A 12,500-nucleotide genomic window follows, 5' to 3' on the forward strand; every position below is an offset into this window, starting at 1 on the left:
TGCATGCATAGAAATAAAGGAAAGTGAGAAGATCTTTACTGAGCTGATCCGATCCATTGAGAAGATCCACACTGAGGTTATTGAGCTGATTGGAGCTAACGAGAAGGCTGCAGTGAATCAGGCTGAAGGACGCATGAAGAAACTGGAGCAGGAGATTGCTGAGCTAAGGAGGAGAAACGCTGAGCTGAAACAGCTTTCAGAGACAGAGGATCACATCCATTTTCTACAGGTAACATCACTGCTTGTTAGAAAATCAAGTACATAACTGGGACGGTTTCAGACAGACCTCTCCAATTGAATGAATCCTTGCTTTTCCCCAGGAATGTTTTGGACCCCATTCTGTTTCACTGAAAACTCATTTTCTCCACTTTCCTGTTGTAGAATTTCCAGTCTCTCTGTGCCCCTCCTGAAGCTGGAGACTTACCCAGCGTTACTGTCAATACAGACATCTCTTTTGGGGCTGTGAGGAAAGCTGTATCTGAACTTAAAGACCATATTGAGGACTTCTGCAAGGGGGAATTAGTCAAAATAACCACAACAGGTTGGTGTGAAATAGATTCCTTTGGTAGAGATTTCTCAAATAGACCATGGCTTGAGGAGGGACAGGACTTGCAAGACATTAATAAAGACCTCTTGCAGATTGTTGGCTATATGAATATTGCAGCAGGGAGGAGGGAGGATGGAGGAGGGAGGAGACAGCAGGGAGGAGAGAGCAGGGAGTATGGTAAATGGAGGAGGGAGCAGGGAGCAGGAAGGAGAGAGCATGGACGAAGGTGCAGGGAGGAGGAAGCATGGAGGAGGGAGCAGGGAGCAGGGAAGGAGGAGGGAGGAGGGAGCAGGGAGGAGGAGGCAGCAGGTAGGGGGGAGCAGGGAGAAGGAAGAAAGGAGGCAGCAGGGAAGAATGAGCAGGGAGGATGGTAAATGGAGGAGGGAGCAGGAAGGAGAGAGCATGGACGAAGGCGCAGGGAGGAGGGAGCATGGAGGAGGGAGTAGGGAGGAGGGAGGAGGGAGCAGGGAGGAGGGAGCATGGAAGAGAGAGGAGGCAACAGGGAGGAGAAAACATGGAAGAAGGAGCAGGAAGGAGGGAGCAGGGAATACAGAGCAGGGACTGATAAAGCAGGGAGGAGGGAGTGATGTGAGGATGGAGCAGACAATGACTGCTGCATGTTTGATGCACAAGGCTGTCCTAATATGGACACCATACTGTTGGGCAAAGATATGTGATGGAGAGGAAGGAACACAAGACTCCAGTGCAGTGGCAGACGTGTTCACATTGACTTTGGCTGCTGCACCGATACGGAAGGAATACATATTCATTGTAATCATGAACATCTTGAAGTACGGATTTTTACATCCTGAAATGCCGTGAATAAGCCTTGTTTCTATTCAGATTGCTGTTTGGAGTCTTGTGTGTGTTGTGTATTAATCCACATGTTTCAATTCTATTTCTCTCTCTTTTTTCTGCCCAGTGAATGAAGTTGCAGTTTACAGTCTGCAGGCCCCAGAGCCAAGGAACAGAGCTGAGTTTTTAAAATGTAAGTCTGTTTTCACTGAAACATTTGATTGAAAGATGTGTCACTCCATTGTGAGAAGAGCTAACACTACAGAACAGGGAGGGGTGGAGCTTGAGGGCAGCAATTATTATTATTTATTAGTAATTGTGAAGCCATTAATCTACACTCCTCTCCAACAAGTATTGGTTCAGATGAATACATGCAGAATGACTGGGGGAGGGGCATTTGTTGCCTGTTTTTCCACTCAGACCTTTCTCTCCCTAAATATCTTGCTATCCCTGAATAGATGCATGTGAAACCAGTTGTGGGGTAAAATGAACAGCTATCCCTCCCAGTCATCCTGTGCTGGTAGTAAATGTATATTGCAGTATCACTGCACTTGTGGGATGGATTGCTCATTAAAATATTAGACAGATATTTGAAGAGTGGATGATATTCTATTGAAGATATTTAGTAAGCAAGGGGTCTGAGTGGGTAAAATGGCAACACATACCCTGTAGGAACATTAAGTGAACTGTAATTGTATGCAGAGCTGCATTTGATTGGTTCCAATTGAAGAAGTTTGATAAGATTGAGGAATTATAATGAACAAAACAATCAAACAGCAAGAGGGTTTAAAGGGTTCATAAGGTCCTTTGTATTTTATTGTGTTGCATGTTCCCATGTGTTGCTACAACTGTTTACGTGAGGTGTGTGTATTGTTTTAATTATTTTTATTTTTTTTACATTTTGACCACTTTTTTATACTTATAGATAGCTTCACATGTAACTGCATGGACCTCTCAGAACTACATTTCCCATCATCCTCCTGCTCACATATGTAATTGAGATGGAATTACCAGTGAGCAGGAGGATGATGGGAAATGTAGTTCTGAGAGGTCCATGCCGGTCCGCGGGAAGCCATCTTGAGGCAGAAAATGCAATTTAAAAGTTTAAAAAAGTGGTCAAAATGTATTAAAAAAAATAATTAAAACAACACACACACCTTCCATAAACAGGATGTGAAGATGCAGCAGACAATGACTGTTGATTTTCTCAGTGATTTGACTTTTCTAACCGTCTCTCCTCTACCCGTCCTCTTCTCTTCAATCAGATTCCTGTCAGCTCACACTGGACCCCAACACAGCGTATAGAAACCTCTGTCTGTCTGAAGGGAACAGAAAGGTGACACTGAGGGGAGAGACCCAGAGATATCCTGATCACTCAGAGAGATTTGAGAACTGGACCCAAGTGCTTTGCAGAGAGGGTTTGTCTGGGACTCGCTGTTACTGGGAGATTGAGTGGAGTGGGGGAGGGGCTGATATAGGAGTCACATATAAAGGAATCAGCAGGAAAGGATGGGATCGTTCCTGTATCCTTGGATTCAATGACAAGTCCTGGAGTTTGTTCTGCTCTGATTCCAGTTACACTGCCCGGCACAATAACAATGAAACTACAATAACTGCCCCCCCCTCCCCCAGAATAGGAGTGTATCTGGACTTTAATGCCGGCACGCTGTCCTTTTATGGCGTCTCTGACACAATGACCCTCCTGCACAGATTCCAAACCACATTCACTGAGCCGCTCTATCCTGGGTTTATGCTTTATTATGATTCCTCTGTAACAATCTGCCAGCTGAACTAGACTGTTTTGTGTTGTAAGAAACCCTTTGTATTGAACTCCCTGTCTGTCCTCTCCACTCCTCGGGTGAAGGGAATGTTCAATCTGACACAACTTTGGATGAAAGTTAGGGGGTAAAACGGCGCCACCTGCAGAGCGAAACGAGGGGAATTATTTGTTTTTAGCAACGAATGGATTTCATAGGAAGTAACTGTATTTAATTTATTTTAAAAGAATTGTTATGTTTTATATATATTTTAAAAAATGGCATCCAATAGTCAGTGCTGTAACAGTTTTTAAAAAAGTAAACTTAAGTTTGTGTGTTGTATGTGTGTTTTTGTTCTTTTGATTTCCATAAAATGTTAGCATTGTAAAGCACAGAGAGGTCTGGTAAAGCATAGGGAAGCATTGTAAAGCACAGAGAGGTCTGGTAAAGCATAGGGAAGCATTGTAAAGCACATAGAGATCTGGTAAAGCATAGGGAAGCATTGTAAAGCACAGAGAGGTCTGGTAAAGCATAGGGAAGCATTGTAAAGCACAGAGAGGTCTGGTAAAGCATAGGGAAGCATTGTAAAGCACAGAGAGGTCTGGTAAAGCATAGGGAAGCATTGTAAAGCACAGAGAGGTCTGGTAAAGCATAGTGAAGCATTGTAAAGCACAGAGAGGTCTGGTAAAGCATAGGGAAGCATTGTAAAGCACAGAGAGGTCTGGTAAAGCATAGGGAAGCATTGTAAAGCACAGAGAGGTCTTGTAAAGCAGTGGGAAGCATTGTAAAGCACAGAGAGGTCTCGTAAAGCATAGGGAAGCATTGTAAAGCACAGAGAGGTCTGGTAAAGCATAGGGAAGCATTGTAAAGCACAGGGAGGTCTGGTAAAGCATAGGGAAGCATTGTAAAGCACAGAGAGGTCTGGTAAAGCATAGGGAAGCATTGTAAAGCACAGAGAGATCTGGTAAAGCATAGGGAAGCATTGTAAAGCACAGAGAGGTCTGGTAAAGCATAGGGAAGCATTGTAAAGCACAGAGAGGTCTGGTAAAGCATAGGGAAGCATTGTAAAGCACAGAGAGGTCTGGTAAAGCATAGGGAAGCATTGTAAAGCACAGAGAGGTCTGGTAAAGCATAGTGAAGCATTGTAAAGCACAGAGAGGTCTGGTAAAGCATAGGGAAGCATTGTAAAGCACAGAGAGGTCTGGTAAAGCATAGGGAAGCATTGTAAAGCACAGAGAGGTCTTGTAAAGCAGTGGGAAGCATTGTAAAGCACAGAGAGGTCTCGTAAAGCATAGGGAAGCATTGTAAAGCACAGAGAGGTCTGGTAAAGCATAGGGAAGCATTGTAAAGCACAGGGAGGTCTGGTAAAGCATAGGGAAGCATTGTAAAGCACAGAGAGGTCTGGTAAAGCATAGGTAAGCATTGTAAAGCACAGAGAGGTGTGGTAAAGCATAGGCAAGCATTGTAAAGCACAGAGAGGTCTGGTAAAGCATAGGGAAGCATTGTAAAGCATAGAGAGGTCTGGTAAAGCATAGGGAAGCATTGTAAAGCACAGAGAGGTGTGGTAAAGCATAGGGAAGCATTGTAAAGCACAGGAAGGTCTGGTAAAGCATAGGGAAGCATTGTAAAGCACAGAGATGTCTGGTAAAGCATAGGGAAGCATTGTAAAGCACAGATAAGTCTAGTAAAGGATAGGGAAGCACTGTAAAGCTCAGAGAGGTGTGGTAAAGCATAGGGAAGCGTTGTAAAGCACAGAGAGGTCTGGTAAAACATAGGGAAGCATTGTAAAGCACAGAGAGGTCTGGACTCTAACCCTGGGCTTGAGACTCAGCTCAGTGATTTGGATTCCTGAACAGCTTCTTAGTAAAGGTATTATTCAGCATGCCGCCGCACCGTGAACTAATAAGAAAAGACTTTCAGTACCTGGCAGGCTCTTGTGACATATCAGGCGGGTCATTCTCTTTACTCCTTCTTCTTCTCCTTGGAGTCGGGTTCATGCCTCTCTCTACTGAATCACTCGTTCCTCAGTTAGCTGGGTTTCTCCTCTGCAACACAATTGAAACAAGTCCGTTGTTAAAGAGTACAGCGCTTCAAATGTCATTTTTCTTTCTCTTTCTTTAGAGCGGCCCCTTATCTTTTCATGCTGTTTGAAATCATCCCGACCGCTTCTTGTTATCACAGTTACTCAAATGCTGGGTTCGTTTTTGGAAACGTCTGTGTTGCTATTTGAGTGCCATGGGAGCATTGTATTTTAAACAATTTTGTAGCAATTAACATTATGTTTCATTTTGAATTATTCATTTTGAACTTTAAATATACAGGTTAATACTAACAGTTACAACAGCACTTAATAGGAAAAAAAACCTGATTTTTTGTATGTTTTGTCCAGTTGTTCTGCTTGGATTTTGGTGTCTGACCAAATTTATATTCGAGCTTGAGTTTCTCGCACTGTTCATGTCGTTAGGGTTACCCGATTTACAGTGAAAAACTAAATAAGACGTTCTTTTTCTCCAAGTCACTGACGCTGTACCAAAATAACAGTATTGTGCAGTAAAGAAACAAGGACCAGGGGTCACAAATGGAGATTAGATAAAGGGGCATTCAGAACAGAAAATAGGAGGCACTTTTTTACACAGAGAATTGTGAGGGTCTGGAACCAACTCCCCAGTAATGTTGTTGAAGCTGACACCCTGGGATCCTTTAAGAAGCTGCTTGATGAGATTCTGGGATCAATAAGCTACTAACAACCAAACGAGCAAGATGGGCTGAATGGGGCCTCCTCTCGTTTGGAAACTTTCTTATGTTCTTACGTATTTAACACAATAATAGTTTTACCAAATTATAGTGGAATAGTTGTATGCTTGTGTCTTTAGAAAATATCAGTTTACAAAAGCTCCCTTATTTTGAAGACTCCATGTTCTCAAGTATGCGGAAGCCCCTTTGGCAGTCAGCATACTCTGACATCATAAGTCACATGACTGGAACTGCGTGACGTCGAGTTATTTTGCTTAAACATCAATAATAACCGAACAACGAAGAAGAAGAAGCGAAAAGGACGGAAAATACAAAGAAAAAATGATGCAGCCTATCATTGTGATAAGATGAAATACTGAAGTACCTTGACAAGATGTTTTGCCGGTACGCAGTTCCGGGCCGTACCGGCTGACTTTCAACTCTGATTATTATTATTATTATTATTATTATTATTATTACTAGTATGGATATAGTTTTATTATCCACTATCCTCAACAACACGAAGTATAAAATCGACTCGCACAAGCGCTCCTCTTCACTGTAGCTGAAGCGAGCTGCGGGTCACATGACACAGGAAGTAAATGTCTTCAAAGCAGTTCCTTGGGTTGGGCAGCAGCTGGTTCATGACGAGAGAGAAACACAGACCTGTTCAGAGACATGCGAGTCACGAACGACTTTAAATAATCCTGTGTGTGTCTTTATCTCACCTCGCTCGACCCGCTGACAAGTCTTGACAGCTCGCTATTAATAATGAACCGGGGAAATGCTGAGGTTCCCATGCAGCTGTGGAGACATCTTTGTTTCCTCCTCCTTGAAGTCATCTCCGTGTCTGTATCTCCGAAATCACTCGTTCCGCAGACAGCTGTGTTTCGACTGTGAAGCACAACTGAAATCATTAACGAGGGGAGCACAGAGCACCCCGATATACTCACAGCAGAACAGCCTCCATTCACAAAACCTATAGCAACGCGATCATGAACGAGGGGAGCACAGAGCACCCCGATATACTCACAGCAGAACAGCCTCCATTCACAAAACCTGTAGCAACGCGATCATTAACGAGGGGAGCACAGAGCACCCCGATATACTCACAGCAGAACAGCCTCCATTCACAAAACCTATAGCAACGCGATCATTAACGAGGGGAGCACAGAGCACCCCGATATACTCACAGCAGAACAGCCTCCATTCACAAAACCTATAGCAACGCGATCATTAACGAGGGGAGCACAGAGCACCCCGATATACTCACAGCAGAACAGCCTCCATTCACAAAACCTATAGCAACGCGATCATTAACGAGGGGAGCACAGATTTGTAATTTCCAGTAAAATGTAATGTTTCTATATTCCAATCTGTGCCAAACGTCACTTTTAAAACCCGTGTATTATGAATGTAAAGCCTAGTCCGGGTCTGTCCCGCGACACATGCGTTTCATTTACACTGTAATGCGGACTCACATGAACACAATATTTCTACCTGTGCTGAGTGGGAGCTGCACAGGGACTATGTTTTACGTAACTTCGTTAAACTGCAATAAACTCTCTGTCAGACTTTCTGTGTCCTCACCTAGGACTGTATAAAGCAGGATAGGACAGTCAATCCCGTGATGCAGTTCGGTGCTCAATTACAGGCGCCATTTAAGGAGCCCACTCAGTACTGAATACATTGCGGAGATGCAGTGGAGCCCACTCAGTACTGAATACATTGCGGAGATGCTGTGGAGCCCACTCAGTACTGAATACATTGCGGAGATGCTGTGGAGCCCACTCAGTACTGAATACATTGCGGAGATGCTGTGGAGCCCACTCAGTACTGAATACATTGCGGAGATGCTGTGGAGCCCACTCAGTACTGAATACATTGCGGAGATGCTGTGGAGCCCACTCAGTACTGAATACATTGCGGAGATGCTGTGGAGCCCACTCAGTACTGAATACATTGCGGAGATGCTGTGGAGCCCACTCAGTACTGAATACATTGCGGAGATGCTGTGGAGCCCACTCAGTACTGAATACATTGCGGAGATGCTGTGGAGCCCACTCAGTACTGAATACATTGCGGAGATGCTGTGGAGCCCACTCAGTACTGAATACATTGCGGAGATGCTGTGGAGCCCACTCAGTACTGAATACATTGCGGAGATGCTGTGGAGCCCACTCAGTACTGAATACATTGCGGAGATGCTGTGGAGCCCACTCAGTACTGAATACATTGCGGAGATGCTGTGGAGCCCACTCAGTACTGAATACATTGCGGAGATGCTGTGGAGCCCACTCAGTACTGAATACATTGCGGAGATGCTGTGCTGCAGCGCCAGGATATACCGGTGTTTACTAACTCCGCCCACTTGTGACATCATTGTCCTATCCTTCCTTATATAGTCCTAGGTCCGCCCCCCAGTGTTCGTAAAGCCGACAGCTATTGGCTGTTCTCGACACAGATGTTACAAAGTGTTCCGTCAGACTTTCAAACAAGCAAGACTTTCATTTGACGCGCGTTTTATGGAGCCTCGTTATCATAACGTCTCTTATTATCATAACGCCCGAATTATAATTATACGATTTTAAACCATCAAAAACGAAACCTGCCGAACTTCTGGAACCAGACCGATAAAAAGAAACTCAAAACTGGATGTCAAAAACGGAAGCAAAAGACGACAATAAAATAAACTGCAATAAACACACTGTCAACCTTTCTGTGTACATTTCAAAATGATTATTCCTGTGAAGGGAGTGTTCTGTTTTCTGTTTTCTGTTACTAATTAGGCTAAAGTAAAAAAAGAAAGTGCGCTACAGGTAATAATTAGATTTTACTGCATTATTATTATTATTATTATTATTATTATTATTATTATTATTATTATTATTATTATTATTATTATTATTATTATTTATTTCTTAGCAGACACCCTTATCCAGGGCGACTTACAGGTGTTACAAAATATCACATTACAGATAAGAGCCGTTATAAAAATACAAAGTCAGCGACAAACAGGAGCAAATTCAACTAAGAACAATACAGAAAATAATCACGTTTGAGAGCAAATTCGACTAAGAGCCGTTAAACGTCTCAGAAAAACATTTGCTTAGAAAAGTACATTCCATTCCACTAAAATAAAAAAGTGAATTCTGTTTCCTTTCAGAGTAAATTCAAATACAAGATACAGGAAACAGTTCTAATTGAGAGCAGTAGTTTAGGCCTACTGTAGATATTTATACAAAATGTTTTTGTTTGTTTGTTTTCTAACTAAGACAACTCCAGACATGTCCGGCTTAGAGAGGGACAACTAATTCTGAAGACCGTTTTGAAAGAAATATATCGTTGCTGTGGGGGTGGCTAGAGTCTCAAACTGGGGGTCCATTCCCTGGGGCTTGAGGTCTCGGAGGGTCTCTTCAAGCTCCTCTCTACAAAGACAAGTTTATAATCCTAATGTTAGGATGTTTTTAATATTACACTCTTCAATATCACCGCGACAGCATCGCCCCATGAAATCATAAACACATCGTTACAGTAAAATGATTTCACGTTGAAATTTCTTTGACGCTGTCATGCTTCTCAGACGCTTTGTGTGGTCAAATTGATGCACTACATTGGAAAAGACATCGGGATATACATGACAAAACCCCCTACCTTGGGCACATGCTCCCCTTTCTGTTCACACCAGCTCCATCCACACTCTCCATTACACTGTACCAGATTCTGTAAAAGAGGCCTTGCAACCCTGTCACATGTACAAATTACAGGAAAAACCCTGCTAGTCACAGAATTCGGAGTGGAAGGGTTTTCCCACACAAACCCCTCATTACCCAACTTTACAGTTTCTCCAACAAATGGTTTAAGGAAGGTGTCAATGCGTGGTTTGGAGGTGCCACACCACAAAGCTGTTAAAAGGAATGTTTCCTGTGCAGCTCTGGAGCCATTTCATTTCCATGGAACTGTAGGGGCTAAATTGAATACGAGGATGATTTAAACACTGCTACTCCATCACAATGCCATGTGAGGGAGAAGTCATTTTTGCCAAACTGTCAACCAATTTTTCAAAACACAATCCATCATATCCATCACAAAAGACATGACTTTTGGTACATTTTTCCCAGTCTATGATGTGTGTAGCTGCGTCAGTAAATTGCAAGAAATCTTTTAAGTTGTTTTTCAATTAGCAAATAAATAAAATAGCTCTTCATGTTATCAAGTAACAAGGCCTCATTCCAGTCTGGGCAGCAGGTGCATGATGGATCAGCTCCACAATAAGAAAAACAGACATGGCAATAAAAGAGAATTTCACAACAATCTTTGTAGTTAGAGAAGTGTTTTAACAGTTGGAAAACACCAGGAGGAAATACACCTGGACATATGACATCTAATAACTGTGATAGATCTGTTGTTGCTTCTGTACTTAAACCATGTTTCAAAATAACAGCATAACCCAATAGAATCGATTGTGCCTTGGTGACAGTGGAGCCTTGGAAAAGTGCATCATCACCATTTTCAATAGAATAATATGATGATTCTTGCTGAATGTCATCAGTTTCATGAATATTAGTTGAGTTACTTGGCACAAAATTCCTTGATCCCAATTCTTCATATTCAGTTTCCATCAATATGTCAGAGTTACAAACAGCATTGTTACAAGATGTCACATTATTTTTACATACAATTCCCCATTTATACAGTTGGGTTTTTACTGGAGCAATCTAGGTAAAGTACTTTGCTCAAGGGTACAGCAGCAGTGTCCCCCACCTGGGATTGAACCCACGACCCTCCGGTCAAGAGTCCAGAGCCCTAAACACTACTCCACACTGCTGCCCTAATTGTTTATAAATTATCTCTTTGGATTTCTGAAATGGTTGGATAATGTATTTTCCTTGTGTTATTATTATTATTATTATTATTATTATTATTATTATTATTATTATTATTATTATTATTATTATTGTGTTTTAATTGTTTATAAATTATCTCATCAGATGGTTGAAATGGTTGGATAATTGCCCTAACAAGCACTTAATTAGATGCATTTCGTCTACTCATTAGGCAGTTCAGAGTTTCAATATTTATTTATTTATTGCTTACTTGAACAACAATGTGAGTGAAATATCATCACAAGAATGAAGACATTTCCATGGATATCGTAAATCACAATCAAATTGCATTACATGTGCAATCTGCCCACAGAGGAAAAGCAGAAACGTGTTTTAAGCCTGGCCTTTGTCGCCCTCTTCAGGACAAACTCTGCAGCTGCACAGAGCTGATTGAAATCCATTCTTTTCACTTGGGAAATGTAGAGCTATTCACACAACCTTGAGGACTGTTCTAAGCGCTGTTTTAAAGACTGATATTATATATATATATATATATATATATATATATATATATATATATATATATATATATATATATATATATATATATATATAACATATATAACAATGACCACACAGTGTTGCTTTAACTAAACAATACCAGCAGACCAGCCTGTTTCATACAGGTCTTTGTAACTAAACAACACCAGCAGACCAGCCTGTTTCATACAGGTCTTTGTAACTAAACTATACCAGCAGACCAGCCTATTTCATACAGGTCTTTGTAAATAAACAATACCAGCAGACCAGCCTATTTCATACAGGTCTTTGTAACTAAACAATACCAGCAGACCAGCTTATTTCATACAGGTCTTTGTAACTAAACAATACCAGCAGACCAGCCTATTTCATACAGGTCTTTGTAACTAAACAATACCAGCAGACCAGCCTATTTCATACAGGTCTTTGTAAATAAACAATACCAGCAGACCAGCCTATTTCATACAGGTCTTTGTAAATAAACAATACCAGCAGACCAGCCTATTTCATACAGGTCTTTGTAACTAAACAATACCAGCAGACCAGCTTATTTCATACAGGTCTTTGTAACTAAACAATACCAGCAGACCAGCCTATTTCATACAGGTCTTTGTAACTAAACAATACCAGCAGACCAGCCTATTTCATACAGGTCTTTGTAACTAAACTATACCAGCAGACCAGCCTATTTCATACAGGTCTTTGTCCAGTGACTGCTGGGTCTGATGTAAGAAGAATAAAACAGAGCGATTCAGCCTATTGTATCTTTCAAAGGTTTGTCTGCCAGTTGAAGGAGCCAATGATAGCAGGGTAATACTATTGTGAAGCTGCTCAAAGAACACTACAGGTACAGTCCTGAATCCTCCCAGAAGCTGAGGGTGTGAAGTATAGAAGAACTGAAATGTCTGCTCTGGATAGACAAACACCAAAAAGATAACAAAGTTACAAACTGGATGAAAGGAGACAGTACAATATTGTGGGATCAAATAAAAGCAGGTTTTTCACATCTTCAGAGTGCCCAGCTGGGCCTCAGTCTCGTTGCTTGTGGTCGTGGACTCGCTTGCAGCTCCATTCCTCTTCTTGATTCTGTTTTCAGGCAGAGTCCCGGAGTTGCAGTTTTGCTTTTCAGAGTGACAGCACCTTGTTTATCATTCGATGTGGAGCAACATGTTTAGCTTTGCTTGGATATTTATAGTCTGTTTCACTCTGCTAAATATCCACTTTCATTGGATCATTTGTGTATCGTGCCTTTTTTTAAACTCCCAGTCCTTTGATGTTTTAATGTCCTTTTCCACGGGGACA

At 41.8% G+C, this 12,500-nt stretch overlaps 1 protein-coding gene across 1 annotated transcript in view; it reads left to right on the plus strand.

The window, feature by feature from the left end:
- The window catches only part of LOC131723145 (tripartite motif-containing protein 16-like), a 3,225-nt gene extending 64 nt beyond the window's left edge, over nt 1-3,161 (plus strand). Inside the window, exons 1-4 of the mRNA XM_059016610.1 lie at nt 1-229; nt 382-541; nt 1,470-1,535; nt 2,608-3,161. The exon at nt 1-229 is cut by the window's left edge and continues 64 nt beyond it. Coding sequence (XP_058872593.1) covers nt 1-229; nt 382-541; nt 1,470-1,535; nt 2,608-3,137 — 985 coding nt within the window. The 3' untranslated portion in view covers nt 3,138-3,161. The remainder of the gene's footprint in view (nt 230-381; nt 542-1,469; nt 1,536-2,607) is intronic.
- The last annotated feature ends 9,339 nt before the right edge of the window (nt 3,162-12,500 follow it).

The sequence above is a fragment of the Acipenser ruthenus genome, chromosome 53, assembly GCF_902713425.1.
Source record: "Acipenser ruthenus chromosome 53, fAciRut3.2 maternal haplotype, whole genome shotgun sequence".
Lineage (NCBI taxonomy): Eukaryota > Metazoa > Chordata > Actinopteri > Acipenseriformes > Acipenseridae > Acipenser > Acipenser ruthenus.